Below are 15,974 nucleotides of genomic sequence, written 5' to 3' on the forward strand. Positions count from 1 at the left end.
GCAGAGGCAAAAGCATGGAGGAGATAAGGAGACGCTTTCTGTCTAGACTGCAGCTGCAGGCAAAGGTGGTCTCCATCCTTCCTGGGTGGGACATGGACTAGGAAAGGAGACCAGTTTCTCCAGACCTCTCCAAAGACTGGCAACCCAAGATTAAAAACAGGGCTTTGATAGTCTCCTGTTTCTTTGAAATTTGGGGGGAAAGAAGAGCAGACTACCCACAGCCCTGGAAAAGACAGCTATTAACTAACCACAGTGTGTGCAGTGTGTAACCGAGAGAGGAATGAAACAGAGAGATACCTAAGAAGATAATTCACCCAGATGATGTTCTTCTCGTTCGCGTTCTTAGCGTTAATTGCTATGGTGGCACTAGATTGTATCCAGATGTAGCCTCCATTCTTCTGCATCCAGCGATAGTACTTCGTCACACACTGACCCTTGTTCAGCACTGGGGGAGGGGTAGAGGGGGAAGAAAACAAAACAGAAGGCGGTGTATTAATGATTTTCGCCTCTGCCCAACCTCAAACCGAATGTAGGGGAGTCCAGTGCATGCCCGACTTAAGATACCATTAGCACAAATGAAGTCAACATCTCCCTGGATCAGCAGCTGCCCAGCTAGGGTTCCTGGCATTTGTGGTGAGCCCGTATTCCCTTCTGGGCAGCCATGGTGTGAAGGGAAGAATAAAAGGACTACTAATCTTTTTGGCTCGGAGCACACCTAATGTGGTGTGGATACTGTCAGTGGGTTTAACATCACATGGTAAGAAAGGCAAATCTGTGTATGATTTATGCAATAGCTTCGAGTTGCCCTCTTTGAGATTCTGGATATTTGAATGGTTCTGAAGAGGCCTAACCCCCCCTCTGTCTTTGATCACTTCCTTTCAGCCTGAGCGATACCAACCCGTGTCCTTAGCCATCTGTTCCTTTTGATCTTGTCTTACAGAATTTATAGTCCTCGGATGAACTAAATTTACATTGGTCAGCCGGGGCAAAGTGTGCTGAGACGGCTGAAGGTGGGAACAAAATAAATCCCCCAGTCGAGTCGGAGAGAAACTCGGGCTGGAGAGGCGCGGCACTGACTTGACTTGAGCCCAACAGAGTGACGACTCTACACAGACACCGAAATAGGGCGCGAAACGAAGGAACAAGTGAAGACATTCAGCAACGTGAACCGGCGCCTTTAAATACCCACTGTAAGAGAGCTTTAAAAATGCAGATGTTAAAAAACGATACCTGAACCAGAGTCTTGCCAAGTTGAAAGAGATTTGATTTGTATCTGGGTTCTCCTGAGCCAGTAAAAGGGGAAACTGCAGTAAATCATCCCCTAAATAAAGTGCTGTGGATGGGAATGGATCGAGAGGATCGCAGGAAAGCCTCTGATGTTAGGACTTGGAGACCGCTGCTCACCGCCCCCCCCCAAAGCTCACCAGCCTGCCGGCCACTAGAGGGCAGTGCGCACTCGTCTACATGACCCATTTTTGGCATGTCCTTGTCTCCGTCTGCTAAAATGAAAAACCTCTAACTGCTGTAATAAATTTGGCTAAATTAGCTGCTAAATGGTTATCTCAAGTAATATGTATTTGCATTAATCATCTTGCTCTAAACCAGAACAAGCCAGAGTCCTAAAGACGTAGTAAATTCATATTGTCCATTTAATTACGGCTAATAAGTGCTTCATATACAATAGTTTCATGAAGTACATTTTGATTTTTTTTGGGGGGGTGTGGATGGGGAGAGGGAGTCACTTTGGAAAAGAACAAGGTTTCGGGCTGACGAAACTCTTCCTGCCTCTGAAAGTGACCACAAATCAAACCTCCACGGACTGTGTCTACAAGCAGACAGGCCTCCATGCCTTTTCCCACTCTTCTCTCTCTCTCTTTTTTTTCTCACAATATGCTAAATGGATGGCTGTAGAATTTAATAATTATGCCTTCACTGTTACTTGAAAACACCTCCATGAATGTTTCACATGGTAGCCAGTTTTTTTCTGAAGCTGCCACACAGTGCGGGGCCCTGGGAGGCCGGGGACTGTCCCCTTCCCTTGGTGGCAAGCCTCTAACAGGTAGCATCCTGTGCTGCTTTTGTGGGGGCCTGTGAATCCTGCCCTCCTGCATGCATGGCTTCCCAGGCTACAAAACTCCTGGCAGAGGCAGAAGGCAGTGACGTGCCATGCGGGCCACACGGCCGGCCCCACCGTGGCATGCAACGCGATGTGCCTTTATTCAGATCCTCTCAGCCTGGTTAACTATGAATTGAGGACAGTGGCTTATGCAATTCTTCACAGAGGAAATCACAGCACTCCAGTCTGGTTGGTGATATAATTCTATATGCCTTGTACCAGAATAAAGGGTACTTCCTAATGGTGTTAGTATTTTTTTAACAAAGACAAAAAGACTAAAGACATCTTTTTGAAGAATCACATGAAAACATTGTTGAATTAGCAGTCTAGGCTGGCACAGCTTGAGTTAGGGACTCTGGACCAGAATGGAACCCAGAACAGGCAACAAATGAACCACAGAAAACCCCCAGTCCAGAATACAGAGGACTGAAAGGGGTAGGTGAAGAAATGAATTGGAAGGTCGAGTTAAAATGTAAAGGATCCACAGAAAGATCTATCCTTTTCTTCCTTCAGACACCAGCCTCCCAGACAGTTCGCAGACAAGGGACTAAACAACATCTCGGATACAAAGAGCTGATGCAATGGCATCTTTGTAGGATGAGGTACGGTGGCTTGGTCTGCTTAAGGGCATTTGGTGAGAAGATAAAGCACCAATTCATTAGGGTCCATGAATACATTAACTATTAACTTAGTCCTTCATTAAAGCAGGCTCCGGAATGCCTCACCGAGAATGAAGCCCCGAATGAAAAGGAGGCAGACAGGTGGAGGTGGCCAGGGAGGGACTGAAGCACGGTTTGGTTTCCTCCTTTTGGAGTCAGGGAGCGCTGTGACTGTGCTTGGGTCACTGTGGAGGATACTGAGGGGTGGGTCTCACAGCCTCTGGTGCACAACTGAAGACAGGCATTCTCTGGGTCACAACTGTTCCCTAGACTTCAACAGAATTTTCAAGGGCCGGCATCTTCACATGGTCTTCAATCATGACTTGTAGGTTGGTGTTTTCTGAATGAGACCTCCATGTGTCATTGGAATTCACAGAGAAGACAGGATGTTCGCTCCCGCGAGAGAACGAAATGTTGACCAAAATGTCACCCAGGCTGCCTTTGTTTTCAAGTCCACGTAAGAGAAGTCACCACGATATCTTCTTTGTACTGAATCAGGAAGTACTTTTTGCTCACATCTTCTCCCAGAATATAAATTTATAACTTTGGGATGAAGCTTATTTCTTGAGGAAAAAAAAAAAAACCATACTGGCAAATCAGTTGGATCATTCCAGCTGTGCCACAGGCGGACTCTGACAGCTTTTCCTGAGCTCATGTGGTCCTAATCAGCTCAAGAAGAAACGCCACGTTGGTGCCAGTTTGAAAGAGATTTTTAGTGTGTAATAAATTAGAGAACTTGAAAAATACAAAAAAAAAAAAAGCCCCTCTTGATTCTCTGTTATCTAGTAACTGCCATTCTTATTTTTGAGTTGTAGGTTTGAAAATAAAGGACTATTTAGTTCAGTCCTCTTCACAAAGTCCCTTTTGTGGAGAAAACCAGAAATAAGTACAACATAAGTGGGTTGACATGGCAGTCCTTAAAAATAGCCAACCCCCCAGGTGGTGGCGGCGGTGGTGGTGGCGGCTGCGGTGGTGGCGCACGCCTTTAATCCCAGCACTCAGGAGGCAGAGGCAGGCGGATCTCTGCGAGTTCGAGGCCAGCCTAGGCCACAGAATGAGTTCCAGGACAGCCAGGGCTACACAGAGAAACCCTGTCTCATAAATAAATAAATAAATAAATAAATAAATAAATAAATAAATAAATAAATAAATAAATAAATAAAGAATTAGCTGTCCTTGAAAAGACTTCTCATCAAGCCAATGAGCCCTGGGGTATGCTCGCAGCCAAGCATTTGAGTTACAAGAAGGGAGTAGATGAAGAGGACATACATGTCGATTGCTTTTTTTTTTTTTACTCTCTGTGAGATGTGGGCTGAGTACTGCCGGCATGTGGCCTGGCATCCATCCTTGTGGCTTGTTCTAAAGTTTACATTCTGCTGCCGAGATTCTTGGGTTGATTACCTTGTGCATCCATCCCTCAACTGAATTGACTGAGCCCATCAAAACATCTTTCGAGTTAGGTCTTTTGAGGGGATATGGCTGAGGTATTAGTTTGTGTTTTAAAATCTCAGAGAATGTCAATGACCTTTTCTTAGAGTTTTACGAAGTATCCATGAAGCTACAGGGAGGAGAAGCGGGTTCCCCCAGGTGTTCTCAGAATGGTCCAGGCACACTTCTCTTCCTGATCTGGGGTAGCTCCAGTAGTCTCTGGAGGCTAAGGTTTTATGGGACCACTCCCCACCACCCACCTTCCTTCCACACTGAAGGCACCTGAGAGTTACAAGCTGTGTCTTAAGACAGAGCTGAGCTTGCACTTGGGTGATGAACACAGTGGGGACAGATTGGGTCCTCCTGGTTGAGGCCTGCCCATCTAGCAATGGAGGAACCACCATTGAGGGTCTGTTTGACTCTTAGTCAAAAACACCACCCTCTGTGCCTACCTGGGAAGGGAGTGGCAGATAGCATACCCGAAAGCCAACTGTGAGATGCTTACATTTGAAAACATGTGACCCTTGATAGCAAATACCTCCCCTCCAATGAAAGACGGGATGACACTCTTTGTTGAATGTCCTTTTAAAATGACGCTTGCTCTCTTGACTCAAGACTATAGGCCAGCGTACAATAATGTTCTGTTTGGAACTAACAGTCACTTTCCTCCAAATCCCACCAACTTTGTTGATGGGGGGCACATCTGTGTCCCCCCTGCACACAGTTCCCAACAGAAGGACTTAAGTTTTTCTTTGGGAAAACTTCCTCCCCAGACAGAGACTTTGACTGAAAGGACACAAAGGAAGCCAGCTTCTGTGGCAGGGATATCATTCTGTTAGTAAATACAAACAAATCCGTACGAATTCGCCTTCAGAAATATGAAGGAAAAAAAAAGAGAGAGAGAGAGAGAATGTGGCCTCTTCCTTTGGTGCTGCTCTACAAAACCAAAGGCAGAGTCTAAACAGGGAGTTAGTTGTGTCTCAGGAAGGAGGAGGCAGTGGAATGAAGTGGTCATTTAGCAGAGCGCCTCACAAAAGGACATTTAACGGTCTGCATATGCATTAAAAGGCTGCAATACTTGGTGCATTCAGGTAAGTCTGGAATAACTAGGAAATGGTGAGCTCATCGGGAGAAGCCACACTTCACATCCACACAGCTGAACAAAGAGCTTCATTATCATCATGGCGGCAGGAGGGTGCACGCATCTGCTGGACCCGTACCCCCTCACTGAGCTACCTTCATCAATGGCTGTGGAGCAGAGAACCGGGTGCCCTTTGCTAGGGACTCAAAGATGGTTTTCAAATGCATTGAAGTGGAGAGAGAGAGAGAGAGAGAGAGAGAGAGAGAGAGAGAGAGAGAGAGAGAGAGAGAGAGAGAGAGAGAGAGAGAGAGAGAGAGAGAGAGAGAGAGAGAGAGAGAGAGAGAGAGAGAGAGAGAGAGAATGTGTGTTTAAGTAAGAGAGTGTGTGCTAAAATCATGTTTTCTACTTAATACCACAGTTGGGTGCTTAGCTGTGGCCACTGGTTTTCTTTCTACATTCACAAAACTGGCAGATGAAACATGAAAAAGAATACTGACTCTTTAATCTCTGCTTCTTCACCTAAGGCCCAAGGCAGGCTGACAGGGAACTTCATTCTGGAAACAGACTTTTTGAAAAAAAAAAAAAATTCTGGATTACTTTTTCCTCTGCTTTTGAAAACTGTAAGCTACCGGAGAATGAACCTGACACAGGCTTAAAACAAGAACAAATTTCCTTATCTAAAAAGTGCAAGTCCTTGATGCTCACAGGAAGGTCACTGTTAAAATCCATGGGAGACATAGCATTGTAGCTGGAGACTGTGTTAAGAGCTTTATTTACTTGCGATGGAGACAGTTTTTCATTTAGATCTGCTCAGAGGATGACTTGAGGCTCTGATGCCAGGCACACTTTCCTATAGAAATGCAATTAGTGAGCTAGCTATGTCTTAGATGATTTTTTTTTCCCTCCCCTCTTTTCTTTTTGTAAATCTATGTGCTGAGCAATATTTGGTAACGTTGAATGAGATTTGATATTTAACGGGAGTCCCAAGCTTAGAGACAAAGGACCTGTGGATGTTCTGTGAAATGACTATGCATCAAATATGGATTCCCTCTAACACGCTAATGGCAGGCCCTGTCTGAGCCAGTATCTGTGGTTTAAACCTCAGAAGAGGCTTTGTCCTCTTGCCCTGCCAATGGATAGATCTTTATTAACTGCTAATATTGAATCATGCAGAAAACTTTCCATTGATTTAGGACATGTCAATTTGTTCAGATTAAAAAATAAATTTCCCTCTTCCTCATGCTAATGTACTGAATTGGAGTCCAAGACTTTTAAACACTGTTGGCGTGGGGGGGGTGGGGGTGGTATTCTCAGACAGAGAGAATAAAAGGCATGGTGGTGTGAGCGACCCCCAAGACCTTAGAGTCGGTTTTAAAAATTTCATGTGTACGGGTGTTTCACCTGCGTGTGTGTGTGTGTGTGTGTGTGTGTGTGTGTGTGTGTGTACTACTTGCATGTCTGGTGTCTGTGGATCACCTGGGATTGGAGTTACAGGCAGCTGGTTATGATCCATCAGGTGGGTGCTGGGAACTGAACCCTGGCCCTCTGGAAGATCAGTCAGTGTTACCAACCAGTGCACCACCTCTACAGCCCTCAGAGGTTTTTTCAAGTTGCTTGCAGCCCAAGTAGAGAGTTTCAGTGCTATTCATTCCTGCCCCTTTCAACCTAACACAGTGAAGGATGGTGTTTTTTGGTCTTTATACTCTTCTTTTTGAAAATATTTACTATATAAAGGAGAACCAGAGAACTCTTTAGCATGGCATCAAGAAAGGATTCTGGCGAGGAATGAGGGAAATGGTAGGTTTCTCTAATCACCCAGGAAGATTTTTTTTGAGTGCTTTGCTGTGTGTTAGCTGGTGTTTATGGAAAACAAAGCCTGTCCATGGGCCTTGCCCACTGATGGGCAGTGGTGTCCATTAGTGCTCATTAATCCCCGCCCCTAACACCGGGCAACTGACTCATGGAGGAGTCACCAGTGTGAATGTGGTTGACACGTTTCCTTTAGTCCTCAACATGGATTCCTCTCCAGTTGTCTTGAAATGGAGCGGGTCTTATCAGTTTCACTATCAGGTTATAATGGTGACAACTATATGCAAAACAGCATGGTGCATCTGCTAAGTGACCTAGGCTGGGTGAAGTCCTCACCTTAGAAACCTAGAAGTAATAGAGATTTAGAGACCAAAGGTAAAAAGGGGCAGAGGGGATGAAATGGACCTGTCTATCCTCAGTGGACCCTGTATTTTTGGATATAGTCATTTTGCTGAATCGTCAACATGTTCATAAAGAAGCTTGGGTGTGTGGGGCACAGATGTTTTGGTTGTATACTAGCCACATACATGAATTCAAGTCTATGTTGCTCAACTGGACCTAAACACACTTTAAAGGACCTTTTCCAATATGCAGGCTATTGTTTTAAGGAAAATATAAAGATAACTCATGCAAGATCAAGAACAGGTCGTATGATAAAAAAGTGATGGAGTTGATTCTATTTAGGCTAGTTGACTTAGGAGAGATTTAGAAGTATTGATTTTTTTTTTTTTCTGGATCATAAGAGTAATGTTTTTCTGTTTTATAAGAGTAATGGGCTATTTTTGTTGTTGTTGAATTAAACACACACACACACACACACACACACACACACACACACACACACACACACACACACACACAACAAAAGCAGCCATTTGAACTGGTATGAAAGGACAGGAATCCACCGGAGAGTTGAATTTATCAGTCAGATCAAGTTGTAGCTTGCTTTCTGGGGAAAGAGAGATTTTGCATTTCATGCCTCCCTGTAGTTTTCTATCCCTGAAATGCCCTGGATACTCCCCTGTTTCTCCTGCCTTCGTGGCTTCTTATCATTGTCTTTCTCGAGCTAGGGGAAGTGTGCCCTGTGGGCCTCTTCTGGGGCTTCTTTTCTGACTTCCCTAGGATGCCCCCACCTCTGGGATCTCCATCTTTTATTCCTACATCTTATAGACTTCATTTTATGTCATATATTCAGAGTTTCATGCTGCCTTCCCCACTTTGAATACCTTATTTTTAAAGTCTCCTAGTAATACCACAAGGCGTTGTATACGTTAAGCAGTCAGGAATGTTACATGAAGGTGAACAGGGAAAATATCTCTACTCTTATCCACACATGTAATAAATTATTCATAGGAAAATATTACCCTGGGGAGGAACACCCAAGATTTTCTTTTCATTCCCAAGCTGGATATCATTACTTTGAATACGGTGTGAATATTTAGCCTGTATGTATGTATGTGTACCTCAAGCATGAGATGCCTGCAGAGGTCTGAAGAGGGCATTGGGTCTCCTGGAACTGGAGTCACAGAAGGCTGTTAGCCACCATGTGGGTGCTGAGAACCAAACCCAGGTCCTTTGCAAAAGTAGCAAGTGCTTTTCACCACTCTACCATTTTTCGAAAGTCAAGTTTATATTGATTTCATTAGAACACTGATTGAGATAGCATCAGAATCACTCCACTATCATCAACAAAATCACTCCCAATATAGAGGAACGTGAACTTCAGATGGTGAGTTGGTTTGGATTTACTCCTGATAAAATAGTTCTTTCTAGACACCAGAGTGGTCAGTACTGTTCCATCCTCATTGTGAAGAGAGTTGGCAAGTGATTGTATTCCTACAAACCCCGGATTCTGACTCAGTAAATGTGGTGTCGGCGGCCTGAAGTCTTGCAAGTCTACGCGCTCCTTGCACATGTCCCCACTGCTCCTGAACAGGGTGACAAGTGGGACAAGCTCCAGGCTGGGGGCAGGCCTACTCGCTGGTCCTGTTCTCTGTGTTTGCCTGCCGTGGACTTGAAAAGCCAAATCAGCACCTGCTCCCAAAAGAAAGATACAAACTACTAACCCGAACTCACTCCTGCCTAGGACTCTGGTTTTCTCTTGCTGCCCATGACAAGTCTCTGCAGCTATGGACAGGCAACGGTGTAGGCTGACATGGCTTCAGGAAGAAGGGCAGCCATGACAGCTATTCAATGTATTTTCTTCCATGGGAATTTTCACATTCTCGAGGGAGGAGAGGAAAGAGTTCTTTTGCTCTGGGGAAAAGTCCAGGCAAAGACCAGGTTGTAGCAAAATCCCTGAAGACGCCAGCCCTGAAGCGCTGAGATGCGAAAACAGCAGAAAGCCCCTGGTGCGGTCTGGGTTTGGCCCACCCGTGAAACTTGAGTCCTTTCCTTCCTCCTCCGCCTCCTGCAGCTCCCTTTCGTGTGAGCCCAGGGCTGCACATCCAAATCAACAATTAAATCCCCCCTTTGTTTGTGTGGCAGATGACAAATGCATGGAGGACATCTTGTGTTGCCTAGGCAGGCAGGGCACTTACTTTGATTGATGCTCAGTTGTAGAAAAAAATGAGCTGGGAAGGAATTACAATGGAGGGTCTGCAGACTGGAAGGGGATATACTAATTAGTCCTGCATTAAGCAGTCTGCTTGCATTTGGCGATGAGATGCCTTCAGGAGGGAAGTGTAGGGGTTATTGATGCAAAACAGCATGGGATGCATTATGCCAGGTAGCTGTATATTCATTTTGCTAAAAAATGTATTAAGAAGCAAACACTTTGGCTACCGTGTGTATTTTTTAAACATTCACCCTCAAGTATAAGAGGGTCAGCCAAGCTTTTTGATCTCCACTTGGTCCTGTAGGCAACGGGGCAACCCTTTTGTTTCTCTGGGAAGATTTGCAGAGTTTTTTCATCCTGGGTAAGGTACTAGGGAGGGGAAGCCGCTACCTTATCTACAGTTCAGGTTTCTTTTCTCTGAATCCCACTGCAGAGTCTTGAGTCTTGGTGGTGGGACACAGTGTCACAGGGGAGGGAAAGACACGCCCCTTTTTGAGGTTTTAGAGGGATGCTGTTGATTTGACTCAGGAAGGACTCGAGGGGGGTGTACCAAAGAGCTCAGACTCTAGGCAAAGGCTTCATTAAAAAGGAATAAAGACAACGCAAAGCGCATGCCTGCATTTGGCTTAGCAGTCCATGGTTTAGGTTATGGGCGGATGGAGTGTTTTGTGCTGAAACATCTCATATTTCAAGGGTGACCCTGATGCTCTAGGTAGCTGGAACAGGTGATCTAAAGGACATGAATGGTCATCCTCTAGGTCATTGTCTCCTGAGCAATGGAAGACTAGAGGGCAGTGGAGAGAGAAAGGTCCCCAAGTAATCACTACCATATGCAGTTTAAAATTCAAACCTTGAAATGCTGATTTAGTCAATTTGACCTGAAGAACCCATGAAACTGAGCTTAATGAAAAGAAGTCACAGAGGTCTTTTGTCACAGTGGGAAATAAACAGATTTGAAACTCCCTTGACTTCAGAACCACGGTCACTAGGTAAACTAAACTTGAACTCCTGGCAATCCTCCTGCCTCAGCCTCTCTGCAGGGATTACAGATAGGAGCCACCAAAGCCTGCCAACAGTGTGACTCTGTATGTTGAGATCTGTCTAGCTCGCACCAGGCACATTGAACTCGCCCAGTGGGAAGCAGGTGGTCCCGGATTCTCAGCTCCTTTTCAGAGTCAACTGATCAGGCATGCGCTTGGCAGCTGAGAATTCTCTGCACTGTTCTGAATCTAGGGACACGTCCCTTTATGGATTTATAGATACCAATGCTGAGAAAGGATGCCAATGATAAAGATAGGATTTCTAGCCCTCAAAGATGGCTGAGCCCCCTTCCCTTTATGTTTTCTCTAGGACTCGGCGCATAAGACAGATATCAGAATATCTGAAGTATGATCAGATGTCTAAAACCCGCCTTCCACAGACAGACCAGGAGCTGTGCCAATAGCTCTAGGAAGAAAAGCTAAATAGTTAATGTGGTTTATTTTTTAACCACCCCTTTGTTTTAGAATTCTATCTTATTCTTGAGCTGATTCCGTGTCGCTGTGACCTTCTCCTGCCAGGAAGGCACAGTTGAGGCCCCCTTCAGTAATAGCCTAGGGCTTTGGACAAGCAAGATGCTGTGCTGGCTCCCTGCTCCTCTTCCAGTGTTTACACAAGCAAGACTTATTACATGCCCTGTCGTTTTGTTACTGGGCTGGCTCTGGTCTGAGAATTAGGTAAACATCAGACATTCCATCACACAACTCTAAACTCAATCTTACTTTATAATGATGTTAATGTTTATTGTACCAAGCGAGATGCCTTTGTATATTTCAGCATCTTATTTCAGTCACAGAATGCAAAACCTGACATTGGAATCAGCGTGATTTGTGTGTGTGTGTGTGTGTGTGTGTGTGTGTGTGTGTGTGTGTGTGTGATTGAAGATATTAAGCGCTACAAGAACATTGGAATTTCAATCTGATTAGGATCAAAATTCTGCAGGATCAAAACACTCCTTTTCCTCCCCCTACAGTTTGACTAATTGTGCGCTACTTGACATTGTGGGGTTACTCCACAGCATGATCGCTAAATATGTGAAGTGTATTTTACTGTGCAGAATTATCAGCTCGTTCTATTTGTTTTTCATGTGTTTAAGGTTATTAAAAGAACTCAAAAATGAGAAGTCATGTGTACGAGTTAAAAGTATGAACTCAATCATTGTTAGTAGGCTAAATCATAAAGCAATAGCCAGTAAGTCAATATCAAGTAATGAAAAAAAAATCACAGAATTTGAAAGCATACTTTCCCTGTTTATTAGCTGGCAAGATAGCAGAGAAATTAGAGCTGCATGGTGGTGGACGGTGCAGTAGTTTATTTTCCAGCACTTTTCAATTATGCTGGCTGCTGAAAATAAGACAGGAGTGGATGGGAAAGGATGACATTAAGCATATTTGTTGGAGACTTTTGCCTTTTGGGAAGATCTGAGCTGCATGGCCTTGCATTCCTGGAGAACTGTGTTTCTTCAAGCTGTGTATCAATTCTGAGAGAAACAACATGGCATCTTCAAAATAAGGCCCAAGGATGACAAAGTTCTGTTTCAATCAGCATTAGGTTTCTGAAGTTAGACCTTAATTCGGGCTCCAAAATGAGAAAGCACCCCCTGCTTCAGCCTTCCCCCAACATGGGGGGGGTCCGTGTTGGGGGTTAGTGTCTTGAAAACAATATATTAATATTCCAAAAAATCTTTATGCCTGGCCTGTGGTGTTCCAGAAATACATCCACTGGTTCCTTCAGAGATCTATATTTTCTCCATTTTTCCTGAATTCCCAGCGACAAAGAACCTGATGTTTCTGCTCAGGAAACAGCATCATTTTCTCCCCCAATTAATTGAAGAGCCATCTGCTTCTGTGATACATAACACCCATTCATTCTTAGCAACAAGTGTGTTCCCTGACTCCCTGGTGAGCAATATCAAGGCACGTGCCCAGCGTTGGGAGCAGACTGTACTAGAGAGCAGCCATACTCAGGCTGTGCCCAGAGACACAGATACACAGGATCTGACATTGACTTTGGTCACATGGAAGTGTCGCTAATGTAGAGTTAAAGACACAGTACTGTGATGTTGACCACACTGAGACTTGGGCTAGCTTAATCTCTATCAGGTTTTGATAGCTGAGCTGAAAGTGAAGAACTGATTACGAAGGGCTTGGCTATGTGGGGACATCTAGGTCTCCTCAGTTGTGACAAGAAGGCGCAAAGACTGCCATGCTGGTCTTTAGGGTATACGGCCCTCACCTTGAACTAGACCACATCACAGGTAGCACCTCGCATGTCCTGAAAATTTGGCTTTTGACCTGTGTAGAGCCTTCCAAGAATGTAGCTGGTAGAGAGCTGTCTTTCAGGAAGTCTCTAGAACAGTCATATTCTTGGAAGAGGGAACTCCCACCAGTTCACAGCCTCCTGGACCTTTTCTGTGCGGAAACAGGCTGGTGGACTCTGAGAGAAACTTGCAGGCCGAGTCTGGATGTGAGCTGTGGCTTAGACTCTACCGGAGCTTGGCTGCTCCTCTGACTCCCATGCTATAGAAAGTCCCCGTGAGTTCAGTCTGCAGTGAGGAGCCCAGAGCAAGACGCAAAGAGTGAGAACCAGTTTCTTACTCCTAGGAGTGGACACTAGAAGTAAAGACTCCTCTGTAACGAGCCTCTTTCTAGAAAGACATTGCTATTGCCAGGTGCTGCAGTCTAGTCATGTATTCTGTCCCAGCCCTGCAGGACTTCGTCCTTACCCAGTTTTTGCGGCTGGGCAAGCAGGCATTTTTACGAGGCTCTGGCCTACTTGAACTTGTCTTCGCCCGTGTTTGGTTTGAAGCTGAAACCACAAATTTCAAAGTGGAAATTGCTGTCTAGAAAATGAAAGGGTCAAGGAGGCATTTAAGACAGAGGTTCTTTCCATCTACTTCCGGTGCAGAAAGCACAACAGACCACACAATTCTAGATGAGTGCCTAGAGATCCCACAATTTGTCTAGGCCCAAGGTCCAGCTTTCAATATAATACCAATGCCAGCTGAAATGACTTATATCTCACTTTCTCCCACTGTGTGACAGTCATTTCAGATACAGACAGGAGACATGCAGGAGCACGTCAGCACTGAGCCCCATAATTTCACAGAGACAAATGACACAAAGCCAGGCTACCCCCCACAGGGGTACTTACAGTCCAGGTGACTGTGCCTGATGCCCTCCACGTCTTCGGCGTGGATGAAATGGTAACATCTTTTCCCTACGATGTCTACAGGGGTCAGATCCATGTAATCACTAATCCTGTGAAGAGAACAACACAGATTGGAACCCGGAAAGTAGGAAACGAGAGAGGCTGTCAAATAATGCACGACGCTGATCTCGCAATGTTTTCATCATGCCAAGTACCTGTGAGGATGAGGCACTCTGAGCAAATGCTCTCGGCAGAGAAGATTATTTCTGTGGCAGATAACAACATTTTTCAAAATTTGGATATGTGCTAGATCAAGCAATTGCATTTAAGTAATTAGGTAGGTTTTTCCTTGGCATCAGAATGCACATTTAGACAACGTAATTCCATGAAATTATTGAGGAACTGTAACAATGTAGGATCCTCATTACAGGCCAAGATAATTCAAGGTTACATAATAAAATAAAAACATGTTATGTCTATACCAAATGATTAGAGACACCTTTCATTTAAGCAGATTGGTCTACTGTTGGGTATTTCCATGAAAAAGGGATTCAACTGCTTCTTGGCACAAAGTCCAAATTGGCATTTCAAGGGATATAATTTAAATGCTGAGACATACAGATGCCTGGGGGTATTATCTTTTTTAGTCTCAGTCATTTGGGAGCTTGGCTTTCACTCCTGGCTCTTTTAACTGGCGCTTTGTGGTAGATGCTACACAGAAACTTTTAAACCATGTCAGCAGCTCTTCTGGGCCTGCACTTGACAGTATGGGTGTACCAGCGCCTGTCCAGTGTCCTCAGGCGGGGCCCAGAAAGATAGAACCCAAACTATAAAACAAGTCAGGGGATCTGCCTTGTTTATATAGACACGTACAAACTGCTTCTTGCCTGCTGTATCATTCATTTATGGTTGGTAAAAAATAGATTTTTGTTTAACTTAATTTTATTGTCCCTTTAAAATTCCTTATAACATAGGAGGTCTTCAAATGTGAAGCACATATTTAGAAATATCTTCTTTATGTGACATGAGATTAGTATCGGGGAATTATTCCTACCCACAAGACAGGGAACTGAGAAGGAAGAGTGACGTGAAAACGCTGTGGAATTAGCTGGACATGGTGACATCTGTAAACCCAGCCCTCGGGAGGCAGAGCCGGGAAGATCTTTGTGAGTCTGAGGTTAGGTAGCCTGGTCTACAGAGTTGTCCCAGGACAACCAGAGCGAAATAGACCCTGTCTTGGAAAAAAAACAAAACAAAAAATAAATAAACAAACAAACAAACAAATGCTTTGGGGTATAATTACAATATACTACTCCATGAGGTGAACAGATTTCTTAGTGTCTTAGTGATTAAAATAACTTTTTTGTACAAACTAGAATTCATAGTTAAGAGAAGATTCCTTGGGGAATGAAAAGATCCTGGAGGATTTGTGGTATACACAGATTGGTTGCTCTGTTTGTTAGTTTGTTTTCCAAGTACAGTGAACACCCCTTTCTGCGGGGGGTGGGGGGTGGGGGGTGGGGGGTGGGGGGGGAGGCTGGGGGGAGGGGGGAAGCAGAGTGTCACTCTAGGACCCTCCTTGGTGTCTGTGAAAATTACCAGTTCCTGAGAGCATTAGATGTCAGCTTTGTTCTGGGCCCTCCTAAAGACAGCAGAAGAATGGCCAAGGAGCAAGCTTAGTTTTAGTTAACAAGTCCCTAATTAAAGAATAAACCCTTGGAAAAAGCCAGGCCATCCTTCGGGCAAGGCATTCTTTGGTTAACTCTTTATTTGAATGAACACCTTCAAAAACCAGGACCAAGCCCTTTCAATGGACCAGAGCCTGTGGCGGTGAAGATGACCGGTTCAGGAGGAAAGGGGTTCTTAATAAACACCCAGGAGCTGCAGGCCGGAAGCGGAACTATCCTTTCCCAGCCTGTGTTCCCTTACCTGCAAAGAGCTTCAGGACATGGTGAGGAGAGTCATGGATGGAATGACATTAGCAGTGCCCAGAGCTTGGCATGTGGCAGCTTTTCCATAAACCAAATATGCAATTACCCCTCACTAAAGGACTTTTTCAGAATTTCTGTCATCTTTAGTTGGGAAAGAATGATGCATTGTATCGGTTAATGGAGTGGGTTTTTTTTTTTTTTTTGT

At 44.6% G+C, this 15,974-nt stretch overlaps 1 protein-coding gene across 11 annotated transcripts in view; it reads right to left on the minus strand.

The window, feature by feature from the left end:
* The window catches only part of Npas3 (neuronal PAS domain protein 3), an 846,664-nt gene that overhangs the window by 9,033 nt on the left and 821,657 nt on the right, over positions 1–15,974 (minus strand). For all 11 annotated transcript variants that reach the window (XM_042260622.2, XM_042260619.2, XM_042260617.2 and 8 more), the window contains 2 exons: positions 13,842–13,948; positions 298–445 (listed from right to left, as the gene is read on the minus strand). In XM_042260622.2, the coding sequence (XP_042116556.1) occupies positions 298–445; positions 13,842–13,948 (255 nt within the window). The remainder of the gene's footprint in view (positions 1–297; positions 446–13,841; positions 13,949–15,974) is intronic.

The sequence above is a fragment of the Peromyscus maniculatus genome, chromosome 14, assembly GCF_049852395.1.
Source record: "Peromyscus maniculatus bairdii isolate BWxNUB_F1_BW_parent chromosome 14, HU_Pman_BW_mat_3.1, whole genome shotgun sequence".
Taxonomy (NCBI): Eukaryota; Metazoa; Chordata; class Mammalia; order Rodentia; family Cricetidae; genus Peromyscus; species Peromyscus maniculatus.